General features: G+C 44.6%; 1 protein-coding gene across 1 annotated transcript; it reads right to left on the reverse strand.

Annotated features, from left to right (window-relative positions):
* Positions 1-1,534: 1,534 nt before the first annotated feature.
* On the reverse strand, positions 1,535-3,168 carry LOC123485148 (oocyte zinc finger protein XlCOF6-like). The gene has a single exon (XM_045216039.1). The coding sequence runs from the start codon at positions 2,802-2,804 to the stop codon at positions 1,941-1,943; it is 864 nt and encodes a 287-aa protein (XP_045071974.1). The 5' UTR covers positions 2,805-3,168; the 3' UTR covers positions 1,535-1,940.
* Between the last annotated feature and the right edge of the window lie 18,011 nt (positions 3,169-21,179).

The following is a 21,179-nucleotide window of genomic DNA, read 5'->3' on the forward strand; positions in this document are numbered from 1 at the left end:
TTAAAGGCAATGCTACCAAATACTAATTGAGTGCATGTAAACTTCTGACCTACTGGGAATGTGATGAAAAAAATAAAAGCTGAAATAAATCATTCTCTCTACTATTATTCTGACATTTCACATTCTTAAAATAAAGTAGTGATCCTAACTGACCTAAGACAGGGAATTTTTACTAGGATTAAATGTCAGGAATTGTGAAATACAGAGTTTAAATGTATTTGGCTAAGGTGTATGTAAACTTCCGACTTCAAATGTAAGTCAGCTATGATAAATCATCATCAGACAAACCTGACTAAACGATTGACTATATGACTTGTACAGTAGGTGTTTGTTAGTGTGTGGGTATGTGTAGGTATTAGGGCTGTCAAACAATGAAATGAATCAAGTTAATGGCATTAGTTAATTGCGATTAATCAACATTTTAGTATTTGCTCAAATTTGGCCCCAAATATAGATTTTTCCATTTAAAAAGCAGTGCATTGAGGTACAGGCATACTTTGATTGTGACGGAAACAAAATTATCTACATCAGAATCTTTTAATAGCATTCTCACCATAAACAACACTAAAGTCACTAACATAGCTACAGCTATTAATGCTCCCAATGTTTAAGTAGGCCTACTCCTATTGCCAATGTTCTTTTAGTTTAACACTTGCACACAGTACAGACACTCTTTCTCTTACACACACACACAGCTTTAAGTACTGTTAAAGCTTCAGGCAGGAAAAAATGAACTGTCTCTATGGTTACAAAGAACAAAGAGCTTTTAAATGTATGAAAACATTGTAACCATCTGTACTGTTCAGATAACTTTACACACATAGGCCTACACACTCTCCCAAGAAATGCATTTCACTGTACTAGTGAACATGACAATAAAAACTTGAAACACACATCCTCTCTCACACACACACACACAATCATACACACCCCACTCTTGCATATGCAGCCTACCTTTGAAGCATCTCTTTGAGGAGCGAATTCCTTTTCAGTTCTTCCTGTGCCATCCAAATGTGTGCATTGCCTAGTCAGTGGTCAAGTTATCAGGTTGCTAGGTAACATGAGTAGCTAGCGAAATAATGTTGTTTGTTATCAAACCAAAAAACAGTAGCTTGCAAGTAGTTTAAAAACGTCCCGCGACATGCGCACCTATCCGAGGCAGAAAGAAAAAACATAGCTCCAGTAATATTGGGTATAACTTTCGCATGATTTGGCTAGAAGTACACAGTCCAGGTATGTAAAGGTGCAAACATTGCCTGTAGCTGTGTTCCGTGTTGTGTTCTGCACTTAAAAGCGCCGGTGCGGAAACACGTGCACATAAAAGGTTCCATGCGGTGAAGACATGGAAACGCAATTAACGGCGTCCAAAAAATTTATGGCGATAAACATGTCACGCGTTAACTGATGGCCCTAGTAGGTATATTTAGTAAGTGTAAATTGGTGATAAAGCTCTGTTGTGTGTATGCAGAATGGGGTGAGATCAGATGTGATGTATATTAAAGAGAATCTCAATTAAAGTCTTAGAATGAAAAGTCCCATTTTGTGTTTATTAAACATAAACAAGTTTTAAATACACCATATGAAAACCACACATACACGTCTCAACTAAAAATCTGCATGAACTTGTTGAACTGCATTTATTTTCCAATTAAAAGTGTCTTGGGAAAAAAAATTCAGTTGGTGAATGGAAGTAATCCAGGCATTTGTAAACATATACCCTACACAGTACAAACACAATATGTAACAGACTTTAGGTTTATATCCCACAATGTCTGGATGCAATATTCTACCCAGGAATATTCAACACTGAAATCTGTTACCATCGTTATTCCAAATGAATCTGTGGATATTTTTTGCTGATGAAAATTTATAGATTTGTCTTTAATGCAGGGTTTGATCTAAACGTCAGAAGCTATCGCGTGAAATGTTTACTTTCGATGTTATAGACTGGAATGATTTTTCTGCTGGTGTATTCTGAGGTAGCTCCTCTCTGAGAACCTCTTTCCGCAGTGCGTACAGGCAAACAGCGTTTCTCCCGTGTGGACCTTCAGGTGTATCTTCAGCTGGTGCTGGCGGGAGAACCTCTTCTCACACTGGGGGCAGCTGTAGGGTTTCTCCCCTGTGTGGACCCTCTGGTGCCTCTTCAGGTCACCAGCCTCAGCGAAGCGCATGTGACACTGTGTACAGCTAAAGGGTTTCACCCCGGTGTGGACCCTCTGGTGCCTCTTCAGGTTGCCAGCCTGAGCGAAGCGCATGTGACACTGTGTACAGCTGAAGGGTTTCACCCCTGTGTGGACCCTCTGGTGGATCTCCAAATTATGGGGGCAGCTGAAGCCTTTGTTACAGAACATGCAGAGGAACCGTTTCTCTTTACTATTGCCTGATGTTGCTCCCCCTCCCTGAGCCTGGGCTCTAGCCCTGTCATTTGAGTTCAATACCTGATCAAAAAGGACGCGGCCGTGTGAATCAGAAGGCCCCACCGACGTGGACACTGGGTCGCGATCTCTGAATGCATGTAAAGGGGAGTGGGTCGCAACATTTAGATTTGTCTCCAAGCTTTCCCTGTAATCTAAGAAGTCACTGGTGTTGACCTGTGAGTGTCCTTCTCTTAAGTGAGTCTCGTCTGCATTCCATGTCTGCGGAGAGTCGCGCTCAACTTTCACAGTCACCTCATCTACGACCAGACCCTCCCCTTTCTTATCTAGGCACCCTTCAGAGTATACACTACTACTGTACTGGTTCCAGTCCCCTCTCATTGGATTAGTCTGTGTATCTAAGCCCACAGGCATGTTACCAGGTATCATCTCTGTCTCTGTAGCGTATGAACAGGACGGATCATTGCCAGTCTGTAACGCGTCACCTGAGTCCTGATGGGACAGAACCGTCCTCGGGCTACCGTAAAGTAAATACTCTGAGCGGGGAGCAGGTGGATAGCCCAGTCGCCCCAGCCCCGTTAAAGTCTCAGTCTCTGTCTCTGACTTGAGGACGGCGTTCTGCGTTCCACTGACCTCCGTGATGCTGCGTCGGGTCCTGGGCTGCACTGGGGCGGCAGTAGGATCCTCCGTTGCTACAGGGGGCGCTCCAGCCGCTCCAGTCTGGATGTCTGTGCTGTGTTGTGGGTCCTCCTCTCCTTCAGACCTGTCCAGCTTGACCCCAGGACCTGCAGCATCTGCATCTGCAGACTGACACAAGAAGAGAGGTTGTTATTGGATAACAATGTAATAGGGAATTCTCACAAGCTCCCCTATGGCAGATAAATGAGGATGTACATGTAAGCAAATGAATAGCTGAGGGGAGCCTTTCTGAAATAAACTGGCAACATTTTATGTACTGTAATTTTGATGTAATACTATTACACTAACCTCTATCACGATAAGGTGCTGGGTTGAGGTTCCACTCCCCTCATCAACAGTGATTGGTTGGTCATCTCTCCATGTATTGTATCCCGCTGGCTTCACAAAGCTCCTGTGGCCTCCAGTGCGATGTCCTTCACCTGAGAGAGTGATTGGGCGAAAAGAGGTGGTTAGCCCCACAGTTGCCACAGCTAGTTCTGTTTGTTTGTCTGTGTGCCTGCTGCACGGGCATGTCGGTGTCTGTGTCCATGCAGCTATCGACGCGGGAGGGCGTGCGCAGCGCGTGATCGTTGTAGTGCGCCTGCTCGGGCTGAAGCTGCTGTGTGAGAATGGCTGGGGGCCGAGTGTATGCTGCAGAGCTGTCTGTTAGCATAGAAGAGCATTCCAACGCCGCTTCAACCTGGAGTGCTATTTTAATAGCTCCATCTAGTTGTAAATTATCCGATTCCAAAAGCAGTTTCTCCCTTGTCTTTTCACATAACGTCCTCTATCAACTGATCCCTGATGATCTCGTCCTGAAGTGTCCCGTAGTTACAAGAGCTAGCCAAATCCCTCAGATTAGCCACGTAGCTTTGAATGGACTCACCCGGCCGTTGGTGTCTCTTCCGTAGCCGGTAGCGTCGGAGGAGCACTCGCTCTTTCCCGCGAAGTGGTTCCGTAAGAGGCTGACTGCAGCAGTGAATGTAGGAGCCGATCCAAGCGCTCTGAAAATCCTCTGTCCCTCTGTACCAAGGCAGTGACGGAGAAGTGCTGTCCTCCGCTTGTCGGAGATTGTAGAAAAGTCCATAGCTTCTAAATAAGTGTTAAAACTATCAAGCCAGTTATTCCACGGGACTCGGAGGTTCGCCAGGCACGGCGAGGAATGGTGCTGGCGGTGGTAAACTGAATTCAGCCATCTTCGCCGCCAATGTTATATCTAGCCTAGTTGTAAAAGAACGGACATCTGCACAGTTTCACATTGAACATCACTCTGTCGTTTAATGACATGTGCCACGCATTCTGACAACCCATTCATCCGTAACGCAGCACACTGTCGTAAACCATAACAACGTACAGTACGACGTACAGCACGTCGTACCATACATAACATTTCCCCCCTTTCCAAAACCAGGGACTGGTACCATATATAAAATGTCCATAGGGCAAGAACCTAGAGTGATACCTGTAAGAAATAAACATTAACCCTTAAACGGATGGACTCTCCAAACTAGCCAGTTCAGTCCATTAACCTGAGGTTGACTAAGACACCTAACGGAGCCTAATAATGAAAAGAGGTTAAGTAGTCCCCCAGATAAGCAGGGGCGAGTTCGTGCCCGCATAGGCCTTTCTTCCACCGTCACCGCTTGTGGCTCTGGCCCTTGGGGAACCCACAGAGGCTGGGGCTCAGGTGGTAGTGGTGGAGGAGGTCCATCCGGGTGGCGTCTCTGGCCTGCATGTCTGTTTTGTGTGCCTTCGTGTTCCTTGAGGGGCAGGGACTTTTCTGAGGCGGCTGGCGTGCCAGCGTGATCCATTGCTCATCAGTGAATGTGGCGGGCCCCAGTTGTCGACTGACCTGCAAGGGGTCCGACCAGAATGAGGCCATTTTGTTGCACCGCTGAGGCCGTCGGGCTCGGACCCAGTCTGACACTTGAATGATCGACTTCTTCACCCTGTGTGCCTTGTCAAAACGCTGTTTCATTGCTCTTTGGTGCCTGGTCACTGCCTGCTGTTCTTGGAGTGCGCCTTAGTCGCCGGTTCTGCTACTCTCTGTGTTCTGAGTCTGTCCAGTGGCAGTTCCATCTCACGACCTAGCATGAGGGATGCCGGGGAGACCTGTGTTGTTGTGTGTTTGCTTGCTCTGTAGTGCATTAGCGTTTGATTCAAAGCAGTTTGGAACGTGCACCCCTGGACCAGGTGCGCTCTGATGCCGTTCTTCAGCGTTTGGTTGAAGCGTTCCCACCCCTCCGTTAGCTTGTGGGTTGTAGTAGGCCGTGCGGATGTGTTTGATTCCCTTGTTGCTGAGATATGAGGAGAACTCGGCAGAGGTTAGCTGGGGCCCATTGTCCGTGGTAAGGGTGAGGGGGTAGGCCCCACCTTGTGAACAGGCTGTCTAGGATGTCCACGATGGCCTGTGCTGTGACAGTTCCGACAGGAACCACTTCTGGCCACTTAGAGTGGAGGTCATACACCACCACCAGGAAGCGCTGATGGTGAGGGACTGCGTGTCCATGGATCTCGCCACAGATGTCCAGTTGGATGTGCTCCCAGGGGTGGGACGGCGCCATGCGAGAGGCTGCAGGGGGGTGGGGCGGACTGTCCTGTTTTCCCACTGAGGAGGCATGCAGCACAATCCCTGACCAGGGCTTCAATGTCGTGGTCGATGCCTGGCCACCACACAAGGTCTCGACATCGCTGTTTGACCTTGACTATGCCCAAGTGACCCTCGTGCGCCATGGATAGAACACGCGCACGCAGGCCACTCGGGACCACAGTGCAAAACCCTCGAGAGACACAGACTTCTTCCCAGCAAGAAAGTTCGTGCTTCACTCTGGCGAAAGTCGCCAGCTCTTCCGGCACATGTGCTGGCCATCCAGTGCGTATGTAGGTGCGCAGGGTAGACAGTGTGGGATCCTGTTCCGATGCTTGCTTCAGCTCCTCCAGTGAGACGACTGACTGAAGAGGAGCGTAGAGCATTTGTACAAGCTCTGTTTCGTTGTCGTCTGGCAAGACGGTTGGAGTAGGAGCGTCAAAGGAGCGTGAGAGGAGGTCTGCCACCACGTTATCCCTCCCCGGAGTGAACTTCAGCTGATAGTCATACTGTCTGAGGCGGTCGGCCCATCTGTGCAGCCGAAGTGGCTTGTGGCCAGTTCCTGATGCTGACAGTAGCGTTGTGAGGGACTGGTGGTCGGTTCGGAGTGTGAACAGACGGCCATATAGGTAGAGGTGCCACCTTTCGCACGCCCAGACACAGGCCAGTGCTTCTCGTTCGCCCACAGAGTACCGTTGTTCTGTGGGGCTCAGGGCCCTTGAGGCGAAGGCGACGGGCCTCTCAATGCCATTCTGCAGCTGTAGAGAGGACAGCTCCTAGTGCTCCAGCTGAGGCGTCACATGTGACAATGGTGTGGCAGACGGGGTCAAAGTGAGCCAAGACTGGGGCTGTGGTGAGCTGGCTCTTCAGTGAGCGGACCGCGTCTGAGCAGGCTGCCGTCCAGGCCCATGGCTCATCCTTCTTGAGGAGCTGGCGAAGGGGCGCTGTGGTCTGAGAGTAGTGGGGCAGAAACCGGAGGTAGTAAGCTGTCATGCCCAAGAATGAGGCCACCTGAGAGGCTGAGGTCGGTTCCGGGATCCGGTGGACGGCTTCAATGTTCGACATGAGTGGGGCAATGCCTTTGGCCGACAGGCGGAAGCCCACAAACTCGACGGCTGGAGCTGCAAAGGTGCACTTTCCACCGTTCAGGGTCAGGTTGTTCCGCAGTAGAGCACTGAATACTCTGTGGAGTCGATAATCATGGATGTGGAGGTCAGGGCCGTGGACCACGATGTCATCCAGATAGACCGCCACCCCAGGTATTCCAGCGAGGATGGTGCTCATCACCTTCTGGAAGCAGCTGGGGGCGGAGCTAAGTCCAAAAGGCATGCGTGTATATCTGAACACGCCAGCGTGTGTGACAAAGGCCGTGAGGTCTCTGCTAGCTGCATGGAGGGGTACCTGAAGATAACCCTGACGAAGGTCAAGCTTCGTGAAGATCGTGGAGCCATGGAATTGTGCGGTCAGCTCCTCAGCTGTAGGCAAGGGGTACTTATCCGGGGACAACGGCCTTGTTCACAGCACGGAGATCCACACAGGTCCGGGATTCCACCGGACTTTTTGGTTGCAATGACCAAGTTTGAAATCCAGGGGGCAGCGTTGACTGGCTCAATGATGCCTGCATCCAACTGTGACTGGAGATCTTTTTGTGACATCATCACGCAGTGCAAAGGGAATGCGCCGCAGGGGCTGCATGACTGGGGTCACTTCCGGATTCACTAGGGGCCTGTGAGTAAAGGCTGTGAGGCAGCCCAGTCCATCAAACAGAGTCGGCCAGTTCTGTTGCCATGTGCAGGTAACCTGGTAGATAGCTGACCCACTGTCATCTCTCAGTGTGAATCCCAAGCCTGTGAAGAGGTCGAGGCCCAGGAGGTTGGCACCCCGCTTTGCAACATGAAATGTGAATGATGGCAGATGTTTGGTGCCGTAGTGTACTGGGACCTGGAGGGTGCCTACAATGTCTATCTTAGATCTACCGTACCCACACAGGGCAGTGGAGGGCTGTTGGAGTGGTAGGTGACTGAAAAACTTGTAGTAAGTGGCAAGGTTGAGCAAACGACACCGCAGCGCCAGTATCCAGCAGCAAAGGCAAACCCACCTCACCCAGCTGCACAGTGCATGTCCTGAATGACACATGGTTGGTGGAGACGGTTCGGATTTCCGTGTGTTCATGTTGAGAGTGAGATGAAACGAAGGGCCTGTTCTGGGTGGAGCTAGTAGCAGGGCAGAACGACACACTTTCGCAAAGTGATTGTATTTTGAACAGTTCTTGCATATTTTCCCACGGGCTGGGCAGTTTGAAGCCCTTGAATTGTGAGAGCTAGCCCCACAGTTGCCACAGCTAGTTCTGTTTGTTTGTCTGTGTGCCTGCTGCACGGGCATGTCGGTGTCTGTGTCCATGCAGCTATCGACCGCGGAGGGCGTGCGCAGCGCGTGATCGTTGTAGTGCGCCTGCTCGGGCTGAAGCTGCTGTGTGAGAATGGCTGGGGGCCGAGTGTATGCTGCAGAGCTGTCTGTTAGCATAGAAGAGCATTCCAACGCCGCTTCAACCTGGAGTGCTATTTTAATAGCTCCATCTAGTTGTAAATTATCCGATTCCAAAAGCAGTTTCTCCCTTGTCTTTTTCACATAACGCCCCTCTATCAACTGATCCCTGATGATCTCGTCCTGAAGTGTCCCGTAGTTACAAGAGCTAGCCAAATCCCTCAGATTAGCCACGTAGCTTTGAATGGACTCACCCGGGCCGTTGGTGTCTCTTCCGTAGCGGTAGCGTCGGAGGAGCACTCGCTCTTTCCCGGCGAAGTGGTTCCGTAAGAGGCTGACTGCAGCAGTGAATGTAGGAGCCGATCCAAGCGCTCTGAAAATCCTCTGTCCCTCTGTACCAAGGCAGTGACGGAGCAGTGCTGTCCTCCGCTTGTCGGAGATTGTAGAAAAGTCCATAGCTTCTAAATAAGTGTTAAAACTATCAAGCCAGTTATTCCACGGGACTGGAGGTTCGCCAGGCACGGCGAGGAATGGTGCTGGCGGTGGTAAACTGAATTCAGCCATCTTCGTCGCCAATGTTATATCTAGCCTAGTTGTAAAAGAACGGACATCTGCACAGTTTCACATTGAACATCACTCTGTCGTTTAATGACATGTGCCACGCATTCTGACAACCCATTCATCCGTAACGCAGCACACTGTCGTAAACCATAACAACGTACAGTACGACGTACAGCACGTCGTACCATACATAACAGTTAGGTACTGTCAATGCTCAACTGTATATTGTACACTAAGGTAACATTTCTCATAACTTCTTGAAATACTATTTATTGATCGATGTATTATGTTCCATGTGTCACATTGTTTTCATTGAGTAAATAATAGGAAATGCAGTAAATCAATAATCTGGTTAGAATAGGATAGTGTCTTTGCGCCAAAATAGCTAAGTAATCAGGTAAATTATTGTATACTATCCAAAAACTGACCAAGACCCAATTATGTGTAACACATCTGAACACATGGGGGAACGGGGCGACAGGCACTGCGCTATTTATGAACCGCGACAGGCCGCGTATCCTAGGCTTTCTGCAAAATGTACCTCTTGCCATTGCTCTGTATCGGTCGAGGATCTTGACACTACTGGGTCGAATGGCGAGGACGCGCTCTGGGATTGTCCTCTCAGCGCGCTCCCGTGCCACCTTCAGTTCCAGTAGTTTCCTTCGCAATGCCCTGTTTTCTTTCTGGCTTTGAGTTATTTCCAAACGAAACACTGCATAGTCATCGTCTACGAGTTTACAGATTTCTGCCACGGCTGCATTCGCTAGCACCTCCATAATGGAGGCTATTTGAGTGTGAAAAACCATGCAGTTAGCCATTGTTAGCGAATATTAGAAGCTAGCGTTACCTAGATAGCATTTATCAACTAAGTCGTCTCCAACACGAATTATACACTACATGGAGTGCGTATGTGATGCTGTGCAGTTAGATTACTCATATTTTGAAATCCAGGGTGTTAATAAACGTCTAAATAACAACAATAAAAACGCTAACGTAGAAATTGTTCATGGTCACTGTGGTTTACTTCTTCTTCGTAGGTGGGGTTTAACGGCGGTTGGCATCCAATTGTGCATTACCGCCACCAACTGTACGGGGGTGAAAAAAGGAAACTCCATAGGTGGGTGGGAGATAATTACAAAAATTATCTCACACCTGAGAGTGTATCACTGCTCTTAACAGCACCTCATGGAACTCCTTTGCTGAGAAATCTTTTAGTCCCAGAAATCACTCTACCGCATCCACAATAATGCCCATCTTCCTGGACTTTCCCTCTACATTAGCTGTGCCATTGATCACCATTGCCATAAAAACCACAATGTCCACCTTCTTTACATGCAGCATATCTGGATCCTGCAGGTGGCCTACCCGACAACATCGGACCTTCTACTGCTTCTATCCTTTTTACCGCCTCCGCATAGGAGACAGACTGAATTCCCTGATTTTGGCCACCTCCATCTCTTTCACCGTATTCGGGAATTCCAAGGATGTTGCCTCATGTTCTCCACCACAGTTACAATACTTTTTCCTTTGCAATTCTCTTCTGCTATACAGTCTCCATCAAAGTGGTTTCCCCCACACGTCCCACATCTCGACTCCAGAAATGATTCCTTTAATAGGTGCCCTGCTCCGATTTAACTTTACCCAAAGCTTTCTCCATCACTTTGGATATCTTCAATGGGTTTAACTAGTCGGGCGTACATAGTCCCAGAAAACATATTCCTACCAAGATACAATGGGGAATTATCAACCCTTGCTGTTTCCTTTCCCACATCAATTTTGTTTATTTTTCAATTTCTTTGGACAAATGTCCATTCTTAATTTCCACTGCTAACCGATTCAAGCTCCATCGCAGACTAGACGCTATGTTGCGTATTGGTGCCTTTCACAGGTCGGAGTGTGAATTGCACATTTTGTCACAAAAAAGGGGGGGGGGGAATAAAATCGCACCACCATCTAACCCTACACCACTATACACCAAAAACCCACCACCCTATCCCACTACTTTAGCCCTACCAGATCTTACTCCAGGCCAACTGGTAGGATGAAACCCCTTCTCTTAAAAACCCCTGTAGATCTTCTGTGCTAAAATCTATTACACAACAAACATTTCTCTGCTGCTGCCACTACCACATCTATTTCCTGGGATTATGCTCCATCAATGCCGTACAATTAATAACCATAGCAATAAACGAAAGAAACCCTACCTTACTAAAACTCATCCTCTCTGGATCTCTCTCTTCAGGCCTACTCACTGAGGGGCTCCCAGTTGAATCCCTCACCCTTGGGCTAACCGCTACTCTCTTCACTGCCTCAGCATAGGACACTTTCTGCCCCACTTGAACTCTGGCAATCTCAACCAGTCTCTCTCTCTCACAGGGTATCTGGATCCCCAGCTGCATGGGCGCCCCCACAGTTGACACACAGTGCTTTCTCTATCCCAACTTTACACACCCTCTGACTATCCAAGTGAGAAAAATTATATTTTAATATATTACAAGTATACTGAAGTATACTTAAATATACTACAAATTCATACAATATACTACACATACGAGATGTACTTTTCTAGTATATCTTAAGTATACTATGTTCACTATCATTCCACTTAACACACATATTAAAAGTGCATTTTAAATGCATTGTTTTTCTGTCTTTAAGTATACTACACTGAGTGTACAAAACATTAGGAACACCTTCCTATTATTGATTTGCAAAGCTGTCATCAAGGCAAAGGGTGGCTACTTTGAAGAATCTCAAATATAAAATATATTTTGATTTGTGTAACACTTTTTTGGTTACTACATGAATGAGTAGGTGTGTCCAAACTTTTGACTGGTACTGTATATATTTCTGTTTTGTTTTGTTTTTTTGGCCTGTTTTGCATGTTATTTTGGCATTAATACGTGCCACATATCAGTTTGCAAACAATTTCATTGAGTTAATAAAGCCGCATAGAGTTACATTAGAAGTGCCCATTCAAGTAGGCTCAAGGTTATTGGCCGTAGATAAAATTACGTAAAATCACGTTATATCTACCGTAGCTTTGATTGGACTGATCATGTCAACATCATACTTTCAAAAACTTAGCTAGCAAGCTAACAGTCATCATCATGAATCAAGTCGACAATCTACTGGTAAATCCTTGTCATATGAAGAGAAATTATGAAGAGAAATTATAGATAAAACGTATCAGTGCTCATCGGCCATTGGACATAAACATTACACAACAAGTTGTAAATCGTAAATTCAACTAGCCTGCTATTCAGTGGAGTGGGTGTGTGGTCCAAGTCTGGGTTTAAGGGTCTCTTTTCCAAGCTTAAAAGGATAAACATTCAACATCGCCCATGCTGTCAATCCAGCATGACTTCTGCCGCGTTCAAAACAACTGGAAACTCGGAACTGGGAAATCTCAGACACTCATACACTTAGTATTACTTTCTTAGGTACAGTATACATATATCCCTGGCATATTACATAATTTATGCAGCAGCATACAATACATTTTTGGACTCACCTTGTTGTGCTGTGCTCACTAGAACAGGAAGGTGGCGCGGCGGTCCATCGTGGGAAAACTTTGTCTTCAAAGTCTGGAATTCTCTGGATTTATGTTGCTTTCAAGACAACTGAGAACTCTGAAATAAACAAGGTCGAATCATGACGTCAGTGATCTTCAGGTTGGAGCTCTTGAAAGAGGCCAGAGTTCCCGACTTGGAATTCCGAGTAGGATGACTGTTCAAAACCAATTTTCCCAGTCGGAGCTTGTTTTCTTTCAGAGTTCCCAGTTGTCTTGAAAGCAACATAAATCCAGAGAATGCCAGACTTTGAAGACAAAGTTTTCCCACGATGGACCGCCGCGCCACCTTCCTGTTCTAGTGAGCACAGCACAACAAGGTGAGTCCAAAAATGTATTGTATGCTGCTGCATAAATTATGTAATATGCCAGGGATATATGTATACTGTACCTAAGAAAGTAATACTAAGTGTATGTTGTGTAGTAAGCTGTTAGTAGCCCATGTGCCTCACCCTAATAATTTGGTCCCTTTTCCCCTCATAATTTAGCCTACTGTTCTGACTTGGTGGTGCACATGTAGCCTATAGCCTGTTCTAGTGAAATGTCATCATCGAATATTGTAAGAGCTTTCATTATATGTCGACTTTATTTATCCTACGGTTATGACTTGGTGTACAGGGAGAATACTGTAAGAACGGCCCATGTTCTGAATTCTGTCGCTGTACATTTCAAAAGTGCTGAACAAATAATTATATTGACTATGTCCGTCCTAGCTCGCTCATTAATGTCTTCATCGAAATTACGAATTGCCTCTTATCCCCTCGTCGTCCCCTTATGCCATAGTTTGTACATCTCAATTGTCAGTAGAAACCACATTTGTTTAAGCAAGACAGCCATATCAGCTATTTTTAGTACATGAGGCTGATTTAACTGTTTTGCTGCCAGACAAGGCTCTGCTGATAGCCAGGTGTAGCAGTGGTAAGGTGTTGGGACTGCTTTATGTAGGCCCTAACAGTTTGTGGACACCGTTTGTCACCATTATAGTGCAATTAATGTATTGTTTAGTGTTGTGTATTGTTTAGTGCCACTCCAGCCACAACTTCTTTGTAAATATCCTGTTGTAACATTGGCTGAGAAGAACCCTTGGTCAATTAAGGTAACCTTTACATGCTAATTACAATAGCCAATGTGGTTAATGAGTAGTTGTCTATTTGTAAAAGTATACTTGAAACACATTATAAATACACTTCATTTGTAAAGAAAATACAGGAATTCCATCTCATTGATCATGCTAGTATACTAATAATACAATGACGCTGATTGGTCAACTACATCAAACTTACATTTACACTGAATTTGAATTTGAGTATACTTCTAATTTGAGAAATATACAATGTACGTAAGGTGTATTCAAAATATATTTGTTTAGCTATTTATCTAATATACTAAGAATATACTTAAGTACAATTTTTTCTCCAATTTAGATTTATATTATATATTTTATATATATCAACGTATATTTATCACAGACATACTTCAACAGTGAATTCGGAAAGTACTCAGACCCCTGGACTTTTTCCACATTTTGTTATGTTACAGCCTTATTCTAAAATTGATTAAATTGCTTTTTTTCCTCATTAATCTACACACAATGCCCAATAATGAAAAAGCAAAAACAGGTTTTTAATTTTTTTTGCAAATGTATAAAAAAAAAAAAACGGAAATATCACATTTACATAAGTATTCAGACCCTTTACTCAGTACTTTGTTGAAGCATCTTTCAGCGATTACAGCCTCGAGTCTTCTTGTGTATGACGCTATAAGCTCGGCACACCTGTATTTGGGGAGTTTCTCCTATTCTTCTCTATAGATCCTCTCAAGCTCTGTCAGGTTGGATGGGGAGCATCGCTGCAAAGCTATTTTCAGGTCTCTCCAGAGATGTTAGATCGGGTTCAAGTCCGGGCTCTGGCTGGGTCACTCAAGGACATTCAGAGACTTATCCTGAAGCCACTCCTGCATTGTCTTAGCTGTGTGCTTAGGGTCGTTGTCCTGTTGGAAGGTGAACCTTCACCCCAGTCTGAGGTCCTGAGTGCTCTGGAGCAGGTTTTCATCAAGGATCTCTCTGTTCTTTGCTAAATTCATCTTTCCCTTGATCCTGACTAGTCTCCCAGTCCCTGCCACTGAAAAACAACCCCACAGTATGATGCTGCCACAACCATGCTTTACCGTAGGGATGGTGCCAGGTTTCCTCCAGACGTGACGCTTGGCATTCAGGCCAAAGAGTTCAATCTTGGTTTCATCAGACCAGAGAATCTTGTTTCTCATGGTCTGAGAGTCCTTTAGGTGCCTTTTGGCAAACTCCAAGCGGACTGTCATGTGCCTGTCTCTCATGTCGGGATGTGTGTTTTTTCCTATATTATTTTATTTTTAATCCCAGCCCCCGTCCCCGCAAATAAGAATTTGTTCTTAACTGACTTGCCTAGTTAAATAAAGGTAAAAAATTAAATTAAAATAAAGATCAATGGAAACAGGATGCACCTGAGCTCATTTTCAAGTCTCATAGCAAAGGGTCTGAATACTTATGTAAATAAGGTATTTCTGATTTTTATATTAAATACATTTGCAAACATTTCTAAAAACCTGTTTTCGCTTTGTCATTATGGGGTATTGTGTGTAGATTGATGAGGGAAAAAAAACTATTTAATCAATTTTAGAATAAGGCTGTAACGTAACAAAATGTGGAAAAAGGGAAGGGGTCTGAATACCTTCCGAATGCGCTGTACTTACCTAGCATGTTAACTAACCCTAACCCCCAGCCTAGCTAATGTTAGCCACAACAAATTGAAATTTGTGTAATGTACACAAATACATTATGAATAAAGAAAACTGTGTAATACACACGAAAAAGTGGATTTTTTCATGTGCCTGTCACGAATTTTGAATAAGTAATTTGTGTCCATCTCACAATAAGCTGTGATAGTGTGTTGCATGGGACCAATACTTTACATGTTGCGTTTTATATTTTTGCTCAGTGTAAATTTTAAGAAATTATTTGCCTTGCGCCTTGTAATTCCGTTACCAAAAACCCACATTACTTTAAGATATTTTCTAATTTCTCTCCCTCACAAAGAGGGAGGATAATGGAAGTTCACAGAAGTAATAAGTATACCTACCAATTAGTTGTAGTATTTTTACTGAAATCAAGTTTGTTTATGAATTATTAAGCAATTAAAACTCGTAATTCTGTTACCAATTCTGTAACGGAATTACTGAAAAATCAGTAACGGAATTACTGCAATTGAATTGGCTTCAATGGGAAATCATAGTAGGCACAAACAATGTTCCCTCTCATTTTTTCCAGCACTGAGCAAATTTCAGGTCTGCTGAGCGCAAACTTGAACGTTGTGAAAATTCTGTGCAACTTCCAGCGCCCGTTTACTGTGAACACTGAGGCTGTACCTGCTTTAAGTTACAGTTTTAACAGTGGCCATGTAGGCTACTGTGGCTATTTAATCATAATAATATGCCATTTAGTAGACAATTTTATCCAAAGCGACTTACAGTCATGTGTGCATACATTTTTACGTACAGTGGGGGGAAAAAGTATTTAGTCAGCCACCAATTGTGCAAGTTCTCCCACTTAAAAAGATGAGAGAGGCCTGTAATTTTCATCATAGGTACACGTCAACTATGACAGACAAAATGAGGAAAAAAAATCCAGAAAATCACATTGTAGGATTTTTAATGAATTTATTTGCAAATTATGGTGGAAAATAAGTATTTGGTCAATAACAAAAGTTTCTCAATACTTTGTTATATACCCTTTGTTGGCAATGACACAGGTCAAACGTTTTCTGTAAGTCTTCACACACTGTTGCAGTGATGTTTTGGGGCTGTCGCTGGGCAACATAGACTTTCAACTCCCTCCAAAGATTTTCTATGGGGTTGAGATCTGGAGACTGGCTAGGCCACTCCAGGAACTTGAAATGCTTCTTAGGAAGCCACTCCTTCGTTGCCCGGGAGGTGTGTTTGGGATCATTGCCATGCTGAAAGACCCAGCCACGTTTCATCTTCAATGCCCTTGCTGATGGAAGGAGGTTTTCACTCAAAATCTCACGATACATGGCCCCATTCATTCTTTCCTTTACACGGATCAGTCGTCCTGGTCCCTTTGCAGAAAAACAGCCCCAAAGCATGATGTTTCCAACCCATGCTTCACAGTAGGTATGGTGTTCTTTGGATGCAACTCAGCATTCTTTGTCCTCCAAACACGACGAGTTGAGGTTTTACCAAAACGTTTTATTTTGGTTTCATCTGACCATATGACATTCTCCCAATCCTCTTCTGGATCATCCAAATGCACTCTAGCAAAGTTCAGACGGGCCTGGACATGTACTGGCTTAAGCAGGGGGACACGTCTGGCACTGCAGGATTTGAGTCCCTGGCGGCGTAGTGTGTTACTGATGGTAGGCTTTGTTACTTTGGTCCCAGCTCTCTGCAGGTCATTCACTAGGTCCGCACGTGTGGTTCTGGGATTTTTGTTCACCGTTCTTGTGATCATTTTGACCCCACGAGGTGAGATCTTGCGTGGAGCCCCAGATCGAGGGAGATTATCAGTGGTCTTGTATGTCTTCCATTTCCTAATAATTGCTCCCACAGTTGATTTCTTCAAACCAAGCTGCTTACCTATTGCAGATTCAGTCTTCCCAGCCTGGTGCAGGTCTACAATTTTGTTTCTGGTGTCCTTTGACAGCTCTTTGGCCTTGGCCATAGTGGAGTTTGAAGTGTGACTGTTTGAGGTTGTGGACAGGTGTCTTTTATACTGATAACAAGTTCAAACAGGTGCCATTAATACAGGTAACGAGTGGAGGACAGATGAGCGTCTTAAAGAAGAAGTTACAGGTCTGTGAGAGCCAGAAATCTTGCTTGTTTGTAGGTGACCAAATACTTATTTTCCACCATAATTTGCAAATAAATTCATTAAAAATCCTACAATGTGATTTTCTGGATTTTCTTTTCTCAATTTGTCTGTCATAGTTGACGTGTACCTATGATGAAAATTACAGGCCTCTCTCATCTTTTTAAGTGGGAGAACTTTCACAATTGGTGGCTGACTAAATACTTTTTTCCCCCACTGTATGGGTGGTCCCGGGGATCAAACCCACTACCCTGGCGTTACAAGCTCCATGCTCTACCAATTGAGCTACAGAGGACCACAGACCTACCAGAGAGGCCTACCATCAAAAACAATGGAGAAAATGCATCCCATAACATTTTAACATGGAAATAGCTGTTCTATCATTCAGCCTACAGTAGCAGCCAATGTGTGGTGTTCAATGTAGGCCTACATTCCATGAGACTTTTGAAAGAAAACATGCAGGGCTTGAAATTAACCTGTTTATCCACTTGTCCTTCAGACAAGGCGGTGACTGAAAATGTTGTTGTGTTGTTTGATGCAAGAAACCACTTTACAAAATCAAATGCATTATTATTCCCATACCATTATTACAGAGAATCAGACAAATTATGCTACCCTCTGCCTATTGGCTACTTAGCTTATTCAAACCTGTCTCAAAATACAACACTGCCCCTTTAAGACAAAAAAATGCTCTTTACCTGACTTGCTTTTCAAAGATGTCTAGAAATGTACACGTTTTGTGCTCTTGTAGGAAACAATCACTCCCCTATTACTGACTACAAATGATCTATAACTGGACTAATAACTCACTAACTAGCAAAGTATATGAACAAAATGTGCACACGTGGCTACATACAGCTCTCGCTTTGATCTCAAAACAAGCGCATCTACTCACGACTGCTCATGCTGTATGTAGTCCAGTTCAAAGTAAATGGCACAGATCCATATATGGCAATGGTTTATTTGCATATAGGCCTACTGCAGCTCTGATTGTTTATGCCACACCGGTTTGTGTAGAGTACGGGTGAGTAGTGCGTGTCAATGCAATGGAATCCTACTCCGATGTGTTCTGCCACAACAAAATCTCTTCCATAGTTTGTTTTGTTTCGGTATGTTGCATTGAAAGTGGCTAATATTGCATTGATTCGATCACAATTGCCACAGTAAAGGGAAACGTTGATAGTGTTAACAGGGAAAACTCTAGAACAGTGGTCACCAACCTTTTCTGTGTCAAGATCGCATTGAGTCAAAATGCAAGCCGAGATCTACAGCTCAGATTTTTTTTACGACTTAAAAAACGTAAGCCTATGCAACATTAACCAATTCAAAACAGTACTGTAGCAATGAGGTTTGTGCAGTAGGCTATAGGCCCAATTCATTATCACTGCATATTGGCTTTGCTTGAATTGCCCTGCCAATGCATTGTTGTTTGGGCCATTAAAAAAATATATATTTCAGAATTTGAGATAGCTATATGATCACAGCGGTAATAGATCCATTGTTGTATTACTTGTGAAGCACAGCTGAGTGAGCATGCATTTAAATAATTTGCTTTTTATTTTTATTTTACTGGGCTGATGGTGCCTGCATCTGATGGTCAGTCTCAGTGGAGGGAGAGAGCAGCAGACTGAGGGTCCGCCTCTCACCGTCCCTCCGCTCTCCCTTTCCTCCACTGACACTGACCAAAAAGGGACACCGTCTTCCAGCTGATGGCGAAACTCGAGTTGCACCACATTATTTGTGCCTCATGCACAAATTCATGTTGTTACTCCGATGAACAGAAAAAGTGAAAATTTCTCTATTAAAAAAGACCCAAGCCGCTAATAATAACAACAACGCAAGCCTATAGATACACTTTCCTACTTTCATTACTGCTGCAGTGCTTGATGAGTGTCTTTAAATCCTCAAGGTCCTTGACCTCTTGAGAACCAAACCACCGATCAAAAAGACATGCTTGCTCCCTTGCCAATTCAACATGGCTTTGTGATTCTGTATTTTGTCATTTACGGAACTGTTGTCTGTATGCCTCTGAGATCAACTCATAAGCCTGAAAGATAGCAGCTTTAACAGTGTCATAATCTGAGCTCTGGTCAAGAGATAAAGCAGCGTACACTTTGGAGGAGCAGTGACTAAATACACTACATGACCAAAAGTATGTGGACACCTGCTCATCAAACATCTCATTCCAAAATCATGGGCATTAATATGGAGTTGGTCCCCCCTGCTTTAACAGCATCCAGTCTTCTGGGAAGGCTTTCCACTAGTTGTTGGAACATTGCTGCAGGGACTTTAGTGAGGTCGGGCATTGATGTTGGACGATTAGGCCTGGCTTGCAGTCGGCGTTCCAATGAATCCCAAAGGTGTTTCGATGGGGTTGAGGTCAGGGTTCTGCGCAGGCCAGTCAAGTTCTTCCACACCGATCTCGACAAACAATTTCTGTATGGACCTCGCTTTGTGCACGGGGGCATTGTCATGCTGAAACAGGAAAGGTCCTTCCCCAAACTGTTGCCACAAAGTTGGAAGCACAGAATCGTCTAGAATGTCATAGTATGCTGTAGCGTTAATATTTCCCTTCACTGGAACTAAGGGGCCTAGCCCGAACCATGAAAAACAGCCCCAGACCATTATTCTTCCTCCACCAAACTCGCAGCCATTTTAGGGATGTGGCAATCCGCTCAAACAGAGTAAAATATACGTCCACCTCGTTTTCGTTGAAAGGCGGTACAAGTCGGCTGTTCCGACCAAGATCAAACTCTGTTGAGGGTGCAGGATGGCCTGACTGGATTCGGAGTGCTTCCAGATCCATCTCTCTCAATCGAATGGCATGCTCATGTTCCTGTTCTAATCTGGCTGCATATTCTCTTTCCCTTTCCTTGTGCTCAAGCTCTAGTTTCTGTTTCCTTTTGCCTTTAGTTCTATCTCTCGCAGTTGCACATCTATGGGGTGTACTCTACCACCCGTAGGAACCTTTTCATCATCCTCCCTCTCCGGAAGGATTTCCACCTCCATCAAAGCAGTATAGACCAGCACTTTGAATACTGCTTTTGAATCGGCATGTGCAACTTTGATGTAATGACGAGCAGACTCTTCTTCGTACATTTATCTAGCATCTTCCATGTAGGGTTTTCCACAAATGCTTCCAACTTAAAGTCCATGGCTTTTTTTTATTTTTTTTAAACTTTATTAGCTTGTGTGTTTATGCAACTTTCAAAAATGATTAGAACTCCTCAGGGTGGATGTCAGTGACAGAAACTCTACCACAAAAGTGTCTTTTGAACACTCAAATATCTGGGCAAAGCAGAGCTTCAGAGTAGGCGATTAGAGCGACTACCATACTCCTGGGCATGAAGATCTCGGACGAGCCCCCATTTTGTTACATTCCCCAGCAAGAAACGAAAAACGAAACAGGTGGGTTTCTAGGAGGGTTCCTGAAAGACACTCATGGGGGTGTCCACTGAAAGTTGACTAGCAACACTAAAATATACCCACCATGAGCGCCCATTAAATTTGCCCAAGAAAAGGCAAACGAAATTAAAACCCACACCAAACTTAAAGATAGGAAGCAAACTAAAACAGGGAACATCAGATAAAGGATTGTTTTTTATAAATCAAATACAGAGCACCAACTGTTAGCCCTCCACATCTCTCAAGCCAACTGGAGCACTGGGCCAGCCGCTCTTAAATATCACCTGTGCCAGCACAGGTGAAACACCTTCTGACTAACGAGATGACAGGCCAGCACAGGTGTAACACATACTGACCAACGAGGTGACACCAATCGGTGTGCCCAACGTGCTAGTGTCCAACCTCAAAATATAAATGGAAAAACCAAAGCCTGTAACAACAGTAAAGTACATAACATCACAGTAGAGTACAGTACTGTACAATAGATTGGAGTTTAGTACAGTACAGTAGAGCACACTAGAGTAGAGTACAGTATAATGTACTCTACTGTACTTAACTCTACTGTGCTGTATGGTTCTCTACTATGATGACCAAACTTATGAAACATAGACGTCTATGATGGTTTCAGATTTTGTCTGGTCCGGATCAACCAAATGTGGT

Source organism: Coregonus clupeaformis, unplaced genomic scaffold (assembly GCF_020615455.1).
Source record: "Coregonus clupeaformis isolate EN_2021a unplaced genomic scaffold, ASM2061545v1 scaf0584, whole genome shotgun sequence".
NCBI classification, from domain to species: Eukaryota; Metazoa; Chordata; class Actinopteri; order Salmoniformes; family Salmonidae; genus Coregonus; species Coregonus clupeaformis.

Bases quoted from the DNA above. Each gene is read 5' to 3' on its own strand.
- LOC123485148 (XM_045216039.1), bottom strand. From the start codon at position 2,804: ATGATACCTGGTAACATGCCTGTGGGCTTAGATACACAGACTAATCCA.